This window comes from Polyodon spathula, chromosome 2, assembly GCF_017654505.1.
Source record: "Polyodon spathula isolate WHYD16114869_AA chromosome 2, ASM1765450v1, whole genome shotgun sequence".
Lineage (NCBI taxonomy): Eukaryota > Metazoa > Chordata > Actinopteri > Acipenseriformes > Polyodontidae > Polyodon > Polyodon spathula.
In genome coordinates, this window is record NC_054535.1 from 93,539,553 (window position 1) to 93,561,190 (window position 21,638).

A 21,638-nucleotide genomic window follows, 5' to 3' on the forward strand; every position below is an offset into this window, starting at 1 on the left:
ATGGTTCTCTTACTAAACAGATGTGCTATTGTTAGTTTATTCCCTCGTGGAAGTAGTTCCATAAAGTAAAGCTCTGCTGCTTCCTGGCGACTTTATTCATCTTTTTAAAGATTGGGGCATGCTTTGAGATAGAATAAATTAACTGATTGCTTTGGAAGCTGCTCATATTATTCTGAATGAAAGTCTGTGATTTGTGAAGCACTAGGAAACATCTGAGATTCTTCTGTACATTGTGATGGGAGAGTATTAGCAGACATCCTTTACAGCCTACTTTTCTTAACACTTGATACATTTCCAGAAGATTTCTGTGAAGGTAAGGAATTGCCCCTGGGTACCCCTAACCTGGTATTAGTGTTCTGCCATGCTTCATTTTGGGATCTTCAATACGATAACATGCACAGTATCATGGTATTCAATATTATCACGATCCTTCAGATCGTATGTCCATTACATGTTAAATGGCTGCCAAATTCCTTTTTCTGCAAGTGAAAAGTGCATAAGAGGCTAATACACAGTTAACAATGCTACAGCATAGTGCATTCAAAGGTCATTGCCACCGACTATAAAATTCAAATAAAACTGGTAATAAAGTGCAACACTGGTATTTTGTTTATTTTTTATATATAAAAAGAGAACTCTGGCGTTTTGGACAGCTTCAAATACTCCAATTACAAGTAATCTCTTAATTCTTAAATATAACAAAATAACACAGAAATATTTTTGTTGAAACAGACTTTTTATAACTAGGCCAGATGTTTTACATACAGGGGTCAAAATGTGAGCAATTAATAAAAAAATGAAACATTGCTGTGGAAGCTGATTCGCACGGTTACTTCAAGAAATTACTTGATGAGGTTCTTGCTTGGATCAATAAACGACCAAATGAGCAAGATGGGCCAAATGGACCTCCTCCTTGTTTGTAATTTTTCGTATGTTCTTAAAAAGTCACTAAGTTTTAAGATCATTGCCACCCTCAGTAAAAAGCACATTTACATTCCAACAAAGAGTTTAATGGACAAGTGAAACATTGAGGCTAAGAAATGCATCCCACCTGTCAGTTCAGACCTAATTCTTCACCTGTATTATCCTCATTGTCCAGAATTATTGTAAAACTTTACCTTTGCTTAAATGTATTTGTACTGTTTTAAGTTAATGTAAAAGAAGATGTAAACTGCCATTTTAACACTGCAGCCATTTTGTTCTGAAAAATGTCTTTGACCTTGATTTGCTTTTCTACTTTGGATACAGCTGTGACTTCAGCAGTAGTTAAACCAAACCTTTATTTTATAAGGTGGAACTGTAATTCATACAAACAAAAGATTTATGATTATGAAAAATCTGAAGAAAAAAAATAGGCGAAGCTGTGTCCATAATAATAATAATAATAAAAAAAATATCAGTAGTTTAATGTATGTTAACATGACAATTTTTTCTAATTTTGACAGTTGTTCCCAAGGACTGAGATGAATTCACCAGCATGTCATGTTGCAAAATGCAGATTTATGGTCAGTTAGCTTAAAGAGTGAAGCATTGTCAGCGCATTATACTACCCAGTTGCCAATTTATTTTTTATTTCTACTGACAGATAAGTGAGCATTTGTTTTATGTATTTTTCTTGATTTTTGAAACCTAAAAAATAATCTGTCCTTTCAGGGTTTGTTATCCTTCTGTGTCAGTTTGTTTGGTCACAAATGAGTTCTTACGTTTTCTTTTACATTCATGACTGTGTGTGTGTGTGTGTGTGTGTGTGTGTGTGTGTGTGTGTGTGTGTGTGTGTGTGTGTGTGTTAGGCATTGCAGGCTATTAATGTATGCCTCATACTGTATGTTTTATTCTGTGAAGTTGTTCTTGTTCATATAACTTTGAGACAATGGTTATCCTCTTGGTATTAGTTAGATATAACTGTTTTTAAGTGGGCTTCTTGAATTTAAACATTACACAGCCCCTAGCAACAGCTGGATGTACTTTAAAATTCACTGTGTCAATTGCTTTTACTGTGAGGTCATTCAGTGTGAAATCAAATGGGATTGACAGGCCACTGAGGACATTTGCACAGTGTGTATGTATATATGTATGTATGTATGTATGTATGTACCTCGTTATAATGCTGTTGTCGGGGTCCATAATTAGGAGATGTCGTTATTTGTGTTCCGCCTTATAATGAAGGTTGGCATTTTTGTTCCAGAAATGATTTACAGTGCCCACAAGCCAAATTAATATTATAGCGTATGATGGAAAATGAAGGAAGGAGACAACTGTCAGCCTGGGTCACAGCAAAAACAACAAACAGTCTTGCACTCTCATAGCAGCACATTCACACAGCAGCTTGTCTTACACTTTAGCACAGATTTTATTTTATTTTTTTCCCCTAGAACAGCCTACTTTGGGGTCAATTTTATGAAGAAATCCTTTTTCTTTGTCTTTTAGCCATCCACGCAATGTAGATTCTGCAACACTTACATCTTTTGAAATGCATCGAGTTTCACCTTTTCTTACTCTGTCCACCGCGTTGAGTTTCATTTTAACAGATAAATATTTAGTTTTTTTTGCGGTCTGCCATGCCATGAGTTTACGAGTCAAATGACTTTGTGGGGGAAATGGGAGCCATGACCTTACCACGCTATAACCGGTTCCGCACTATAACTGGTCGCGTTATAACGATGTAGCACTGTATGCATGGCCCCTGTGATCTTTAGATCCAGCATTATGAGGTTCCATTGTTTTGGCCGACAGCTTTTTATGTTTTTACTTTCTATGTTCTTACTTTCTATGTTCATATTCAGCTACACAGTACATTTTAGGCTATTTCCAAACATTGTCCAGTGATGTATCACAAACTATTGCAAATCCCATAATTGTAATTACATAGCTTACATAGATTACATAGCTAATTAAGTATTATACTAATTTGTTATTGAATTGATCTTGTAGTTCAAGCATGCAAACATTTGTACAGTAGCATTGCAAATATTTTGACTTGTTAATATGTTTTGATTGGAACAGAGTCCAGGGGCTATGATACAGTGCAGTTGCAGAAAATGTTTTGCAAAATGAATTTGCCACTGGTTCCTTTGAGAGGACTGTAGGACTGTTTTGCTTCCTCATTAGATGAAGATACATGTTTAGATGTGTCCCTGTCTGTTGAAACTTTCATTTTTACCTCTCAGAGTAGGCTTTGAATGAACAGGAAAAACTGTGTTGATACCTATTCTGTTTGTCTGTCAAGTACAGTGTATACTTGTGTGAGTGTTTTAAAATATGCTGAGTTCATATGCAGGACAACAAATGATGTATTCCCATGATATTTGAGCAGGATAGAGGATGCAGCAGCTGAGAATTGAAGGGTAGTTTAAGACTTGTTTTGAGAGTATCAGAAGTGCAGAAGAGTTTAGCTAAGCTATGAAGCCACTGTCTTCACTAAAATATATATAATTTAACATTTAAATTGCTACAGAATCTTTTTTAATGTCCACAGATCATACAAGACCTTTGGTTTGTCTCATCTAATGAACTAAATACCTCCTAATGGTAAGGTATTGGTTACATTCTGGCCAGAGGCGCCTCAAACCAATGTTACCACTTATTGCAGCTCTTTGATTTTTGTTGACTCAACCTTTGCTTCTGAGATCTGACATAATCAGAATGTACTGTGATGTGGCTTCATGCTCAGAAGTGGAGATGTGTCTATGCATTCGGGATATGAAAAAAAGCAAAAACTACATTTCTATGTGTCTATCATAATCTGTTGATTTTCTTTTATAAGTTGCACAGTTTTAGAGAATAATGGGCCTTATTCAAGAATACTGTCTCTTTGGTATACTCTCTGTGCACTGTAATACAATTTGCTTGTGCTTTAAACATTTTGGATGCAGTTGTCGTGTGACTGCAGCAAAATATCATTGACTCTGTTTTGCTTTGGAAAAAAAAATCTAATGCTGGTGTAAAAGGATTGTGTCACAGCCATGGCTGGTGAATGTCAGGAAGCAGACCTAGAAACAGAAGCTGCAGTTATTTAACACCAAACAAAGAGAGACATGCTGCACCTTCTGCCGACTATTTGGGCATGAGGAGGCAGGCTTCCCGGATCTGGACGGGGACATAGCCCTAGAGTGGGAGGAGCCTGAGGGGTACAGCGAGCTGGATGAGTTGCTGTACCAGGAGGAAGAGCCACTGCCGTGCTCAGAACCGCCACTGCCATTTACGGGGGGTGGGGACGATCCCCTGATGGAAGAGCTAAGGCCTCACCCCCCTTAAATTTTTAAGGGGGGGGGGGGGGGGGGGGGGCAAGCAGTAGATGACCCTCAGCAGCCACCGGAGGCGCTGCTGAAAGAAGGGGAGGGGCTACTGCCGTCTTTGCCACCAGGAGGAGAAGAGCAGCCTCAGCCTCCACCCCATTTGCTTAATAATGAACAAAGAAAAGATGACTAAGATTTTCCTGTAGACAGGCTGCTGCAGTAACCTTGTGACAGTGTTCAAGCAGTGTTTCACAAGGCTCTTTATTGATTTCATTGCTGTATTTAATGGTACTATACCATTAAAATGTATACCATGTAACTAAACTGAATGTCGAAACTGAAACCCCAGCCCTGAGGAATGTGTCTTTTCAATGTGTAGTCTTGGTAGACACAAGACAGAGGCTAGTGTAATGTGCTGTAATTCTAAACTGCAAAACAGCAGCTTGCAGGAGCTACTGTAATCTGAATTATTTTAGTGTGTTTATAGCAAAGAAAAGGCAACATCAGGGAATAATAAAACATATATTTTCTTCATGTACCTTATTAACACAAGTTGCAATCTTAATTTTAGCCATGCAAGCAATTAGTATCAATACTTCAGAGGCAAAGTGTACATTTTTAAGTTAACCCTTTCAGGACAAAGCATTTTTCAGTCGTTTTTTTATTCCATAAACACATCAATAAAAATCTATTTTTTACAGTAGCACCTCTAACCACTGAGTTAGAGAAAACTGTGTATATAGAGTATTATGCATGCCGGTGGTATGTTTAGACATTTAGTTTGTAACCATGCTTTTGAGGGTATCAATGAGACATGTTGATTTGCACAAAATCCATTTGGGAACTGAACATAGTAAATCATTTTAGGAAGAAGTAGATAACACCCATTAAAGAGCACTGTATAGTATGAAATATCAGTTATCTTAAATGCATTACCTTTGTTTCTAAGAAAATGTTTACATTCGTTACCGCTACAGACACACTAAGGGCTTTTACAGAGCAAAACACAAAAATGAAATACCAACAGAGATGTAACAGTCAGTTGATGCATTGATTATTAATTGAAGCTGGACATGTCAGTTCTGCCTGGGTTCTGTTAAGGGATTTTTAACGCTTGGCAGCTTTCTAAAGTGAGACGGGAGGTGAAATCAGTGGGTTTGCACTGGCTTTTAGAAGAGCCTTTAGCTCACAACCCTGTGACCACTTTTAGATGCAGCAGTTTTTCTTTTCTTTTTGGCCACCTGTTCGATTTACAGGTGACTGTGGAAATCTGCAGAGTCTTTGGCCTCTGCTCTGGGAGTTAGGTCAGTCCGGGAGGTCAGTGGGTTTTTACAGCAAATCCAAGCTGCGCAATCAGTGAGGGGCAGGGTGTGTTAAGGGTTTTTTTCACAGGGGTCAGCAGCCCGGAGTCATAGGCCCCAATGTTAGAGCTGCAGGTTGAGCCGACTATAGAGCAGTGTAGTGACACCCCAGGGAGACCGCTTCACTTTGGGGAGAAGGGCAGCTTTCAGTTCAGAAGAAAGGCGTCTATAGGGCTTGTGTAAACATCAGACACTATGACTCCCAAAAGGATCGGCCACACACTGGCGTGAGAAGCTGGGGTAGAAGAATGTCTCAGCTGCATGGTGGTGTCTATAAACCATCACTGCAGAAGAACATAGGGGACGTGCAATGGAGAGTTCTGTACACCATTGTGGCAACCAGTGCATTTCACAGTGTCATTCAGCCTCTGATTTGCTCACAGAGGCAAACTGTTTTTCATTGTTTCTGATTTTGCCCCAAACTACAGCATCTGTTCTGTATATTAACGGATATGCTAAAGGCTTGTTTTTTTGTTTTTTTTGGACTCAAAAAAGAAAACAATGCCAAGTCCAGTTAGCCAATTTTCTCTTAGGTCAGGCAAAACTGGCTGTCATTAAGAGCAGGAAAAATCAAGTCAATGGCATTCTGACTGGTGATGTTATTGTTGTTTTAGAGTGCTGGTGCTGGAGTTCAGCTATTATAAACTGACCCATCAGCTGGTTCCACACAGTGTGGGGGATGGAATGTGTGATCTGTTTTGTTGCAGATGGTGAATTGGTGATGCATCTGTAGAGTGGGTGATTGTTTATGGGAAGGGGGATGGGGCTGTATGTAATTTTGTGATTTTTTTTTTTTGTACACTTTTGCACTCATTTATTGAAGGTGTTAATACATGTGAATTATGTGATTTTGTTTTGTAATGAAACATCTTTTTTCTGTGAAATAATTTTTGTTACGGTAACGGGGGAAAGTTGTGCTGACTCTTCTGGTGCATTCATAGTGCTGCAGGAAGAGGGCAGCAGCCTTACAATATCTGCCTGTTGGTCATGGCAGTGACATGGAGAGGTGGGAGAGGGGGTGTGTGGCTTTCCCTCTCTCTGAGTGGCTGAGAGGTGGGCCTTGGGGGATTGCTAGCCCTATAAAATAACGTTATGCTGTTCCCTCAGATTTGCCCCTCTAAAAAGTGCTGAGCTTGTGGAAGCTTTGGTCCAGGACCGAGAACGACTGGGAGAAAAACCGTGAAGGAAATCTAAAAGAAAAGAAAACTAAAAGAAATAGTGGTAGCAGGGAAACCGTGGGCAGACCCCATATGTATATTGACAGCAGGCTGAGGGAGCGGCGAGTGTAGGAAGGAGACCGGGGCTGTGCAGGTAGTGACGGCCGGGGTAATGCTGCCGAGTGCAGCACCTTTATTTTGTAGTTTGATTACTGTGTTTTATTTTCCTTTTTTCTTTCACCTTTTGTTTTTGATTATTCTTTTGAGTGCCCGCACTTGAACTGTTTACCGACTTTGGTATTCCTGTGTGGTCCTGTCTACCATCGCTAGTAGGCAGGCCATAGACAACAGTGCCCTCTTTGGTCTAAAGAAAGAAAAACATCACTAAATAAAACTGGGCACCTGTGCAGTGTTTCAAGTACATCCTTCTGTCCCCCATGTAACAGTGAATTACCCACCACCCTTCCAGTTAAAATAAAGGTATTTTGCATTTTTTAAAAATCTATCTATCTATCTATCTATCTATCTATCTATCTATCTATCTATCTATATCTGTCTGTCTGTCTGTCTGTCTGTCTGTCTCTCTCTCTCCAGCTATCTATCTCTCCACTCCATGAGGTCAAATCGTGCTTACTGCCGCTGAGTAGAAATCTGCTTGTATCTTATTCAGCACCCTATACTATTTTATTTACAATTTATAGTTGGTTCAGGCAATGGCAGATGCAGGAAATGTAATATGCTAAAAGGCATGATAAAGTCCCACAACAAGGCACTGCTGAGGAGGTAGGTCTGAAGGGTGGAAATTGAAGTGGGTGCCATTTTGTTTCATCCCAGCTAATATTTCAGGATTTGATTGTGTTTTATTCTTGCATTTATTATTCAGTCACTATTTATCAATTTCCTATTTTTTTGTAATCTCAAACTCACAATATAAATTGAGAACTGGTGGCACTCAGTGTGTGACGCATAGTCAGCACCTTATGAAAAATAAACAAGATTTAAAGTGCACAGTGTTTAGGGAACATGTGCTTTCAGTATTTGTGTATAAAAATATTTCAATAGTAGGGCTGTTTTTCATTTTTGCTGTAATGTGTTATGGCTTACTTGTCTACTAGTATTTATTTATTTTTTTTAACTTATTATATAGTACGTTAATAAAAATGCAAGTTATAAGTGTAGAGAATTACATTGCATAAAAAAGTCAAAGAAAGGGCCATCCAAGAAAGAATTATCAGTAGAATACAGTGCTCCTTGAAAAATAGTATTTTGTTAAAGGTGGCATAAAGAAAAAAAAACTACTGGAAATGAAAAGAAATTAAAACATTACTAGAAACTAGTAAAATGCAATACTAATCAAAATTTTTATTAAATCTAAATCCACACTTTGTGATTGATCATACAAAAGCCAACACATAATTATGTTTTGCATGACACAACTATTTTTTACTGTATAATGGTCCATTTTGTGTGACAAACTGCTATAAATGGCTTGGTTGTACTTTAAAAATTTATACAACAGATACCATACGCTCAATTTCCAGATTTCTCTTTTAACTGATCGGTGCATCGACCCAAAAGTGAATATCAATTCAAAACAATGTGCCAAAGGTCCGCACTCAAAGGAAAAACAAATTAATTCCAAAAAGTCGTTTTCATTATTTATTCTTCATTTCATAGCTTCATTTTCTGAAGAACAAACAGATTAAAATTCTAATCCACAAGGAAAATCACAAACATGTTTCAGCCAAAAAGTCTTCATCAGTGTGTATACACAGCTTCACTACCTCGATTTAAATACACTGGGTTTAACAGATAATTACAATTAAGGAAAGTGTTAGTTCATGGGCACACAGCACAAATAAAAACAAAATAGCCTGGATTATTTACTTAGACAGTATAAAAAATAAATGCTGAAATGTATTGCCAATTAAATTGGATAAAATATGCAGTGTATATTTAAAATAGTGCTCTAGTGAATTTGGTATTAATTTCATTTATCTGTATTAGATCATTTCAGAAATAAAATTACCTGTTTGTTTTAAGATGACTCGGGCTCCTTATTGAAACATCATGAACCTGTTCCTTTTGCAAAAACCTACATTTTAATGACCTGCTATTTTGTCTGTTTATTGGTATTTGAAGGTTCTGGAGAGTAATAGAAATTTCTGAGCTATTGCTGTATTTGGTAACATTGTCAGGCAATATTAAAATGTCAGTATATGTGATAGAGCATTCACTAAGGAGCAAATAACAGTGTACACTGGGTTCTATGTAGCAATGAACTATCACTAATTGTGCATTGAAACTGCAGTCCAGTGATATATCCCAGTACGTGTCCCAGGGTTACCTCTTATCAAGGGCTGTCCTGTGAGTTCTTAGTTTGAAGGCCTGCAGCACTACAGTACCTCTTCAAAATTGATTGCAGCTAGACTGGGATTTGGACTGAAATCAATCTGGCACACGTTGCTCAAGTCAGTCTTCTGCCTTTGAAGTAAAATAACTATTTTTGGGGTAGACAGTTACAAAATCAACGTTTTTGGAATCCAATAACTTTCACCACTGTCAGACTCAATTTGTGGTTGATGAAAGTGTTTTCTAGAACTCTTCTGAACAGTGTCAGGTAGCAAGAAGGTTTTGAAATCATCTGAATGTTAAGATGCTGGTATCATGTATGTCAGGTTATACCTGCCAGTGTCATTTTTCTGTCAATACAAATATGCACAAGATAATTAAAACTGGTGCCAACTGCACATTAGTATGGTGAGCCACAAGGAGGCATAATCTCATACATATATATATTGCAATAAAACATTTTCAATATTAACTTTTTTGTACATATGATAAAATGCTTTTCCAAAGTAGACCTGCATGTATTTTGTTTAATCATTTACTTAAGCCAGAGGGGTTGCTCGTTTCACCACACTCGATGCCCAGGCTAGGTGGTTCCAAGAGGACTGTACCTCTTCCGGCAAACCAGGGAACACCAGAAAGACCTGAAGGTGGGACTGCCGTCCAATCTACCTGGAGGAACTTTGAGGCTTACTCCGTAAGTTCCAAGATTGAGCTTGGACGAGGGGAAAGCCCAGCATCTGAGGTTGCCTTGGAGCTGGGACCCGTCCCAAAGGTCAGCTCCTGAACATCTCCATCCTCCTTATCTTGAGGGAAGGAGCTACCATCCCAGGAGGCTGTGATATAGATCGCGTCCTGGTCTTCCTCAGCCACAGCCAAGTCTGGCTCTGAAACGTCCCAGGTGACTACCGGTAAAGGGTCCGAGGCACTGAAGCACAGAGGGTACCGAAGGTATCAGGGGTCTGAAGTTCTGAGTGGAGCACAGGTTCAAAGAGCTTAGATTGGCGTGGGCTGAACAGCTAAGAGACAGTTAAGAAAGAAAGAAGGTACTTCTGTTTTTTTTGCAGGAGAAATACAAACACAACAGCAGATGGTGTGGGTTAGAAAGTAGTCTGTGACGCAAAGCGATGCAGACTAGTGAAAAAGAGAAAGATTTAACAAAGTGCACTCTGTTCACAGAAGCGGAGTTACAGATTCCAGGAAAGTGACAAGCCGACTTCCAGCAATACTTTCTAAAAATAAAGCATGGGAACTACAGTAAACTCGAGTGAGAGCTCTTTCATACAGACTTACAGCAACTGGACAGGTTAGTACCTTACCTTACCGTGGTGAGAAGCAAAAGAGGAAGTAAGCTCCATGTTTGATCCTTTGGGAGGCGGGACCGAGGACGTCACTCCCCGAAGGGCCTATTGGCAGCTCTGACATAAAATGCTCAGTGAATACCTGACCTGTGGCGGGCATGTCCCAAAAATATTGTTGGTGGTCATCTTCAAATTGAAAGGGAGCTATTTATAAACCTGCTTGGAACAATCCTGCTTTCTGATTGGTTAGCTGCATTCTATCAGCCATACGTTAATCCCACACAACCAAGAAAATGTTATGCTTCCGTAAGAAATAAAGGTGGAAAGCAGTACAGCATTTCCAACTATATCAGTCTGCAAGCTGGTAGCAATCGCTTAGCGAAAGACGCTGCATTTTACACAGCTAACAATGTATTAGTAACAGTAATTAAAAAACGGAGACGAAGTGGAAATGACAAAGCAACACACTATCCCCCAGTAACACCTGCAGACCTGGAGAAGCTAAAAAACATCTGAATCCCTCAACCCAAACACAGCTTGGGATTAGTTAGAAATGGTTTATACAGAATCGTACTTACCATTTTACTTAGTGCATGCTACATTTACAATTAAACGTATGTTAATATATAAAAATAAATATTTAAACAAATTTTGTTTACATCACACTGGAACTATTTTTTTGTGCGTAGTGATATTTACTGTTATTGAACATATGTTTGTAATTTGCTGTGTTAATTTAAAAAGTAAATAAATATAGTAATTTTAAATTTAATTTGTAATACCATTAAGGAACTCCAGGGGGTGGGTTAACATGAGATAGCACATGCTGAGGGGCTTCGCGTCAGGCCTTATAACGCCCTAAGTGAGCGGTTACCATGTTAACCCGTCCCCCGTCGTACTGTTAATGCTTCAGTATAAATGTGTACGGTTTAATACAGTATTGCTGTATGTACAGTGTGTGTTTGGTTTAGTCAGTATAGCACTTAACTTTATTGTGATGAATCTGCTGATTTAATTTTATAATGACCTTATTTGGGACTGAATAAGCTTTGAGTCTGCTCGCTGTTTATTGTACTGTATGAAATAAAACACCCTTTCATTTTAAAGTTATCATCTGCCCTTCTTTTCTAAAGAACCCATGCAGGATAACCTTGATCCAAACATTTCTTTTCACAAAGATAAAAATGCCATCATTGAACTGCCAGGTCTTGCTCAGATCAATCATGAGCACTCTCGTGCTTGTTGGTTATAAGTTTTAAAATGTAATTTTTTTTATATACTTATGATTGCTTTTTTTCTGCATTTAAAAAAATTATAGTAATATTTATCTGGGAAAAAGGTTTTGGTGTTGCTAGATGCTGAAAGTTGAAGACCCTCCCATCTCCCCAATAATACCAACACTTTGATGTCAGTGTAATAGAGCATTGATAACAAAATGAACAAAGTTATTATTTGTTACAGAACATCTCAACACATGGTAAAGTAGGGTAGAGCTATCCCACTGGTGGTGAAAGAGAGTTCTATTTTAAAAATCCCATTATAGTTTAAGATATGGTAGTCTCAGCATATAGGAACAACTCCTAAGAGAACACTCTGCCTAAGAGAACTTGTGGTGAAACAAATTTTCACCATTGTAAATACCCCACCTAAAGGAACAGGAACTTTGCTTAAAAGAACACCTTTTTGGCACCACTAGTGATTCGTTCACAACTGATACAGTACTGTATTGTAAGCTAATAATGTCATCATCACCATCATCAAACTTAAATTCAAATGGCTTATTCCATCTTTTCTAATGTGTCTTAAGACACACTGATTGGTTTAATCTTTCCAGAACTGTCGTCATATCATTGCCTCATTTTGTATTCTGATTTCCATGAGTGCACCTCATCACTACACAATGGCAAGTAAACAAACGGCGAAACGCAACGCTGTTTCTCTTGCTACAAAAAGTTGGAGCAATCGCTGAGCAATTTGGTGTTTTCTGTTCTGATGAGATGCTTCACCATTCTGTTAAATGCTTTTGTGCGTGTCTTGCATATTGCTTCTGTACACGTATTCATAATTAAACTTTTGTTAATTATAAAAGTATGATAGTTCCATTCTTGTCAGCTAAACCAAAGTTTAAGTGAAGAAGGTAAATTTTATGTGCTTAGCTTAATTTAAATCACACCATTGCTGTCTGTGCCCCAAAGATGTTGTACATTCTGCTACCGTAGGCATAAAGCCAAAGCTGGGTTTTATAGAGCATTTTTCAGCACTGGGGAGCAATCTGGATGGTGGTTAGCATTTATTGATATGGAAGGTTTTAGGAGTGGCTAAAATGATGTTTGAGCAATATAACAATCTGCCAAGTTCTGTAACTTGTTTGTGTCTTTCAAAACAATTATACATCCTAATTAAATATTATATATATATATATATATATATATATATATATATATATATATATATATACACACACACACACACACACACAACCTAAGCATTCAGTTCACATTTCTATTGCTGTAAAGCAATAATCTATTAATATATTACAAATTAGTTCTGTAATTTAAGTTTTTTTTTTTTTTTTTTTTTTTATTTATACATTTATACATCATACATTTATTAGCAAATGCTTAAGAAATGTAAAATCGCATGTGTTCATACAATAGTTTAACTCTTGTTGAGGTGGTTGTTGTGGTGTGCTTGAATAAAGCTATTCTGTCTGCATCCAGTTGAATTTAGATTCACATAATCCAAACACAGAGACTCCCCATTTGTTACACATATTTAACTGTTGCTAAGGACTTAGTAGCGAGTGACGTGCAGTGCGGGAATATGGAAGCCAGGAAAACAGCTGTAAACTGGCCTGCATACTTTCTTTATAGCACTATAACTCGCAAAGGGCTCTTGTCATGGACACGATAAAAAGTTAATGAAGAATCTCAGTGAAATAGTTGACCACTGTTTAGTTTTTCAATGGACATCATTCAAACAAACTTGTTTTGTCGTGGTAGAAGAAAACATTGCTCATGTTATTAGGATGATGGGAGGTTTGCTCTGTGTCTGTTTCATTTGAAGCAACCAAACTGTTGTGTTTATAGCAAAGAGTATCTGTATCTAGCAGTACTGTATGCAGGTTCTTGTAGGTTTTCATGGGAGTTTATAGGACTGTTTACTGTATTTAATCAAGGATTCATCTGGAGTATCTCACAGCAGAAACTGCTCAAACAAACAGTATTAATGTCTGCCCTAATGAGGTTAAACACAGACTGTAGGAAAGGAAAAACGAAAATTTGGTTTTGATGACAATGGACACTACAGCCTAAACTGAGTTGACACGACTGTTCTCCATAGGAAAGCATTAATGTTGAATCAAACGTTTATGGCAATAAACGTTTTATATATATATCTATAATATATATATATATATATATATATATATATATATATATATATATATATATATATAGGGGGACTGCTTTGTTCTGAGTGGAAGGATTCATAATACAGTTCTTCCTAGTATTTATTTCTTGTTCTGTTTTTTTTTTTTTTTTTTTTTTTTTTTTTTTGATGTGCTTTACTATAGGTAATGGTGATTCTTTTTTTGATGCTCAAAAAATGATCTACCATTCTACCATTGTAGCTGTCCTTGTACCCACAGTACAGATGGAATACCATCATCCTTTGTGAAGATCCTTTGAGAACTTTAAAAAATTGATTTAATTTTCAATAACTGTTGTGTAAAAAACAAAGAGCAAAAGAAAGTACTTATTTTCTTCCTTTTTTTCCAGAATGGATTCTTCAGGTTGTCTAAGGGCCATTATTTTATTGAAGCCATTCGTAACTATCATCAGGAGGAGGGGGCGCAGCACCCACATGTCATCTACAGGAGGCATTTTCCACAGTCAACCCACAGGCAGCGACGTGACACGGACTCAGGAGGCAAGATGACGTGTGGACTTAAAGGTCAGGCCAAGTTTTTTCTTTCATAATTAATGCTGTTAAGATCTCACAGTGCCAGCAGTACCAAGTCCCAATGCTGGTTATCTGATTTACTTGCTCATTTTAACAACAGCCCGTGTTAACTGAAATGTTGTCAACAACTTTATCACCAGCACGAAGCTAACCCTTTTGGATTTTAAAGTTCAAGCAAGCTTGCATAGTGATTTATTGTTTACCTTTTTTGAAAAAATTTTTGGGGTGTAAGGATTGGTTATTAACTGTGCTTTAAAAGCAGACAAAGTTAGACATGTTTTCGGTCTTGCAATGTGTCCCGCATCACTTATGCAGAAAGTAAGCTTACCTAGACTACTTGCTTACCCCCTTCCTTTTACTTGATGTTGTTCTGTAATTGTAATGAGCCTTTAATGAACTGCAAATAGTTACACAACCATCTTCAGGAGGCACTTTGAGAGCAGGTTATACAACCCAACAACGTACAGCAACAAAACATTGTCACCAGGGTGTGTTGCACTTATTCAGTGGGTTAGGGGTTATAAAAGGTGCATAGATAATAAATTAAATACCGGTACTGCAACTTTAAATTTACTGTTGTGAAATAATTCAGGATCGTGTAGCTGGAATGTAGGGATATATAACAATTGGGATTAGATAGGCATTATACATCTCTTTGTACTGTATATAGAAATGTTAAATACCTTGAAAAACCTTTGCCTCAGATTAAAAAACAAAACAAAAAAACACTAAAAAAATTAAAAGTACTTGCTTTCTGGAAACCTGACACGGTGCAAACAATGGGACATAAAATATATATTAGTGGACCAGTATTTTCTCTGAAAAGTCTGGTTTTTATCTGCATAATTTACAAGTAAACCATCTACTTTATCCAATCTGATTCCACTGCTTTAAGAACAATATGTTATTTATTCTGATTGAAGCAGTACACTATACATTTGTCTTAAGTGTTGTTTTTATCAGAAGTTGGAATTGGAAGTTGTTTCATGAGATTTACAAAAATGGTTGTGTTTTCAAGGGAGTCTGTGAAAGGGGAAATACTTTATCTTCTGTCTCGTTGTAACATGGTGAAAGGTGTGAGCTTACCCCCACTCTCAATCACATTACTTTCACAGTTACCCAGAGGTGTTTGAAACGCAGGAAAACAGATACTGGTAGCATTCACAGGTATAAATGTTAATTTTGACACTGGATACCACAAACACAATTTTGCAAACAATAACTGATGCTCACTTACTAGCAGGTTGTAAATACACTGACTGACATAATAATCCTCTCTCCTCTCCTAAAGAAAGACACGGCATTAAATAATCTCCAGCCACGCATACTTCTAACAGGATTAATTATTCAACAAACATTTGCACCTGGAATCATTTTATACAGAAATAAATTATTTAACATTTATACTTTTACAATAAAACATTCATATATTTTACACATTTGGTTAACCTCCATGCATAGCATCTTTGTTTACAAACAATCGTAAAACTATTATATTGCTTACTTATTATCATTGCCATTATTATTATTTTATTTCTTTAGTCCTTGACTGAATTATCATTACCCCACTCTATTGGAAGATTACCAAACATATGGTTATAATAAACCCATGTGCCACAAGTATAGCTACGGCAACTTCATTAAGGGAAGTGCCCCACTCTAAATAGCAATATGCCGTCATATATCAAACACACTTGATCAACAGCATGCACAATACAATATTACAGTGAGGGTCTCACCCTGACAAAAAAAAAAAAAAAAAAAAAAGTATAATGCAAGAGGGAGGCTTTTTAAGCAATATTTCAACTGCAACCCTGAGGTTTATATTCATTCCCAATGTATGTACCTAAAATGAAAAGTTTAATAGTTTATACCACAAGCGTGGGCATATCTAGCATGTACTATAGATCAGAACATCATTCAAACAGTGTTGTCTGTTTTACTGTGTTTGTTTCCTAATGAATACTTTGCAGTATGCATGTACTGGTAACTGATTTAATTCCGTAAGTGGCAAAAACAGAAAGGTGAACATATCTAGTCTTTTTTAACTAGCCATCTGTCTGATCTTCTCTCAACATTTCCCTTTTGTGAATATTCTGCTTTTTTCTTTTCTTATATCTGATTTTCTTTTTTCGCTCTTTTGCATTCCTTCCTCCTCATTCATCTCTTTTATCAGAAATATATTGTACCATAACTTGAAACAAATGATAAAAAGGTTTGCATCTGTATCAGAGCCTCACATTAGGGGGCTTTGTTGCTCAGTGGGTTGGTTGCAAGTGCTTGTTCTCTAAATAATGTTCATTTTCAGCAGTGAGTAAAGGATCAGTTTATCTAAACCTATTTTTTTTTTTTTATTTAAGATCTGACATACATTTCCACATACTTTATATATGTTTCAGCATTACTGTACAGCACATTAATTCTATTGAACAAAAACATTATTCCTCCTATGTGTCTACATTCACTGGTACCTTATATGCTTACAGCCATGTCTGTTTAATTTTCAACAGAATGTACCTGAACTAGAAAAATGAGGGGATGAGTGTAAGTTTGTTTTCAAAACGTCCCTGCCTAAGCAATTATAATAAAAATTACACTAATCATTAAGTGCATGATAAATAATTTACAGATCCAATGATTTTAAAAGAAAAGCCTTTGAAAAAAAGTCTACATTTTTATATTTGACTAAAAAATTCACAGAGCTTTATGTTTTTTCAAAATCTATTTCTGGAATACAGAAATCCTTAACATGTTCTAGGGTGTTTTTAGACGCCAACAGCAGTATAGAATAGCAATGTGGGCAATAGGAAAGTGTCAGGTGTGAGTATGCACTTGGAATACATTCATACATACTTTCCTTTAATAATAGTACGTGTTTGAAATAATACATAAAAAAAACCAAACAATAATTTTACTGCAAAATAAACTTGAATATAGTACAATTGAGATTAGACTTTAATTACAGTTCAATTCAGTAATTCAGTAGTTTCAGAATTCCAGTCAGCCATGTGGTGCGGATTCTATCTGCACAAAATCCGTCTGAAATGAGGTGCTGTTCTAAACTGAACATTTACTTTGGGAAAACAATTTAATTTGCAACAATGAATCAAAGATCTCCATGAAGCTGAGTTAAATACAAATAATATGAGGGAAGCTTAATGCAGCACAGTAGGTCTTAAAATAATTGGGGTCTTAAGAAGCTTTAATATAAAATAAGTAATTATATATATAATAAAGTAATTATATATATATATATATATATATATATATATATATATATATATATATATATATATATATATATATATATATATATATTAAGGACGAAAATGCTTTTTTCAGGTATGTGTGTGTGTGTGATTAATCTTGTGAAGTTTACATACAAAAATAAAATAGAAGTTTCAATATAGGCCTGTGGCAAAGTGTAAGCCATGCACAATGAAATATGTAGTTTATTGTATGTTTTTGTGTTAACTGTTAATATTGATTTAATTGTTTAGCTGCTGTGGCGCTCTGCTGGGGACGATTACCCGTCTGCGTGGAGCAGCAGCTGAAAGCAATCGGCTGTTCCAGCAGGCGGGTGGGCGTGTCTCAACGGAGCATCAGTATAAAACCATGGCGATCGCTGGACTGCTGCAAGGCCTGCCGTTTTCACGGCACCTTTTGAGTTATAGTTTGGGGTAGTGTGTTTTATTTTGCACTTTTTGTACAGTTTGCTGTATTTGTCCTGTGTGCGTTACCATCGCTGGTAACGTCACATGACCGCCTTTATTTTACTTTCGTTTTCTGTTTGTTTGTGTTAATAAATCCTGCGCGCCTGTGCCGGCGTTTTCAACAACACCACATCTGTCTCTCTGTATGCTTGAACAGCGGCTACCCACACGTGTGACCCGAGGAAGACCCTGTCACAAGGCCATAAAAAAAAAAAAAAAAAAAAAACATCTGAAAAAATGCATTTTCCTCATTCTCTAATTCCAATGCAACATACAATAGCAGACTACTTACACATTGTAGTTGCCGTCACAGCGACGATTGCAACCTGGGTATAACCCTAAAAAACACTAGTATGTGAGCTGTGTGTCTTGTCCTGGACAGAGCGATCTTCATCAGAACTATTTCTGATCTTTGTAGCTGTTGTCTTATTCGTTTCAAATAAATCGTGCAGCTCTATGCAGTGTGTTCATTGGCTGCCAGGTTTCTAATGCAGTTTAACAGGAAGTGTATCAATAAGGCAAACATTTGCTGTATTTATTTTTATTTCTGAAATCAGTGGAAAAAATAGCCTTAGCTAAAGATTCTGCTTTCCTTGCCATCCTAAGCTGTTAATGTATTCTGTCCCTCATGAGTTTAGTGATGAAGTTCCACTGTGAATCATCTGTGCAAGTATCCCTATAGAATGTATTTCAGATATTTTTTTCTTCTGTCTGGAACCATCATAAATTTACATTGTTGGTCCACTCCTGACACCCCTCGCCATACTCATTTGTAAACCTCTTTTACCAGATGTTTTAAACCAGACTTATTTAGAAACCATTATGAATACCCCTGTGTCTTTTATTTTACAATCTGTTTGATCTTCTATTTCTAAAGGGAATAAAACCTACTGAAGGAGCTTCTGTACAACTTCAGACATCAACATCCTTAAGACTAAATCCTTCCTTTGTTTTATATTATAAGCTTGTGTTCGGAATTTGTTGTTTTAGAAAACATCACTGAGTTAAGCTGTGCTGTCTTCTGAGACTGGGTAAGATATCTCTGTGGCTGTGTGCTTTGTGTGGCTTTTTTCTTAGTCACTCTCCTGTGTATGCTCGTTCTGTGTATTCTTTATTTTAGAACACTCTGTCTGTGCCTGATGGTATGTGTCTACCTGGGTTTCTTTGTGACTGTTGTAGTCAATATAAAACATGCCTGTGATGTCGCCCTTTGATCTTTTTTTATTGATTAATTCTGCGAATCTTCTAACTAAAAGTGGCTGTGTGACTTTGAAGAGAAGAGGAGTGCGGGCACATATATTGTTGATTAACGAATAAACAGAAAACTGTGGATTCGTTAATGAAACCCCAGTCAGAACAATTCTACAGAAACGTGAATACCATTTTATTATGCAACAATCATTTCAGCAGTTAGTTAAATATAGTATCACACATTTCAAAAATAGAAAATGACTTGTACTTTCAGTTTAGAATGTCATGTTTACAGTATAAATTTGAAAACAGTTGTGGGTTCCAAACACTGGTGGATAAAATACTCCGGAGAACAAAATCCGGGTTTAAACCGGATGGTACCTGTATGTTTACTTGTTCCGTGGAGTTCATTTTCCAGCTTCTTTTAACAAACATTACAAAAATAAATCCTAGCTTTTGCTTTAGAGAGGTATCTAAATTAACAGGATCCCTTTCAGTCAGACCACAAATACGGTTTACTGACTTTTAAATATATTATTCACAAATCACAGATTTACTATACTTTGTTTTAACATACAGCGTACGTCTACATCAGGTCCTTACCTTCAAACAGACAGTGATTGGCTTTGAAACTTGTCCGTCTTTTCCTGCCTGGCTTGTCAAATTACAAACAGGTGTATTAGCTTAACTGATTGCCAGTTCGGTATAACTGCACGTGAATTAATAAACTGCAATTCCCCGTGCTCACATATTATTACATTTACCTGCACGTGAAGTGCTGTGCAATCCTTGTGCCTAAATACAAATATACATTTTAAACACTGTTTTACACAGACCCATTTATATCCCATGGACCAATGACTATATACCAACATTAACACGCTACACATAACATACAACACAAATAGCCCCCCCCCGTGTAAAGCACACCTGGCCTCAACGGCCACCTCCTCCCAGCAGTCCAGGTCAAAAACCCAGCAGTCCAGGTCAAAGTCTTGAGCCGGGAAGGGAGGCTTCACTGGGCCCATGGCTGAAACTGCTGTCAGCTCACCTGCCAGTAGTGGCATGGCTGACAGCATGGTGGTCCACTCCCGCAGCAGAAAAGCTGCTCTGTCCCGTAGCACCCCTGGCAGCGGAAAAACTGCCAGGGGCAATGCTGTCAGTAGTCCTGGCAGCGGAAAGGCTGCTGAGGAAAGTGGTCTTCTGACCTCTCCCCCCTTGTTCATAGTCGGCAACTCCCTCTGGTGGGGCTCCAGCCATACTGACCTCTGCGGCCAAGCAGAGCTGACTTCGACCCCTGGTGAAGCAGTTCCGCTGACCCCAGGCAAAGCAGAGCCGGCAGCCCCAGGTGAAGGCAGCAACGGACCCTCGGGAGAAGAACTCGGCAGCAGGAGCTCCGCTTCTCCCTCGTACCCTGTCACCGGTGGCTGCACAGGCAATGTGGAGCTGGTGCTTCTTGTCCTGGTCCTTCTGGTGAAGGGAGAGGCAGCTCCTTCCTCTCCCCCTGATAGTGATGGAGGCAGAGGCAGCTCCAGTTCTTCTCCTCGTGATGGTGGGGGAAGTGATACCAGCATGCATTCATCCTCTGCTGGTGGACAGGGACCCAGCAGGCATTCGCCCTCTGCTGGTGGAGGTGGCGGAGGCAGAGGCAGCTCCAGCTGCTCTGCTCCTGCCGGTGGAGGTGGCGGAGGCAGAGAGAGCTTCTGCTGCACTGCTCTTGCCGGTGGAGGTGGCGGAGACAGAGGCAGCTCCTGCTGCTCTGCTGCTGCCAGTGGAGGTGGTGGAAGCAGAGGCAGCTCCTTTTGCTCTGCTCCTGCCGGTGGAGGTGGCGGAGGCAGAAGCAGGCGTGTAGTCTCCTGGCGACGGAGGTGTGAGCGGCGTGTAGTCTACCTTTGTTTCAGGGGACTGGTGCGGCTCTCTCTCACTTGCATGGGACTTGTGCAGCTCTCCCTCTCTTGCAGGGGACTGGTGCAGCTCTCCCTCTTGCAGGGGACTGGTGCGGCTTTCCCTGTTTTGCAGGGGATTGGTGCGGTTCCCCCTCTCGGGGTGAAACTAGCAGGCATTCTTCCTCTGCTGGTGGAGGTGGAAACAGCAGGCATTCTTCCTCTGCTGGTAGAGGTGGAAACAGCAGGCATTCTTCCTCTGCTGGTGGAGACTTGGGCTGTGGACGATCTGCCTTCCCCTTTTGGAGCTGTGGACGCACCGACTCCCCCTTTGTGGGCTGTAGACGCCTGTGTTCCCCCCTTCTGGGCGCTGGATGCTCAGGCTCCTCCAACTTAGGCATAGGACGTTCAGGCGAAAGGATGACTGGGATCCTCATCCTCTGGCTCCTGTTCTGGGCATTCCTTGTCCTCATGCCCATAAGCAA

At 38.4% G+C, this 21,638-nt stretch overlaps 1 protein-coding gene across 1 annotated transcript in view; it reads left to right on the top strand.

Moving 5' to 3' along the window:
• The window catches only part of adamts12 (ADAM metallopeptidase with thrombospondin type 1 motif, 12), a 159,615-nt gene that overhangs the window by 38,856 nt on the left and 99,121 nt on the right, over positions 1–21,638 (top strand). Inside the window, exon 3 of the mRNA XM_041234881.1 lies at positions 14,183–14,357. Coding sequence (XP_041090815.1) covers positions 14,183–14,357 — 175 coding nt within the window. The remainder of the gene's footprint in view (positions 1–14,182; positions 14,358–21,638) is intronic.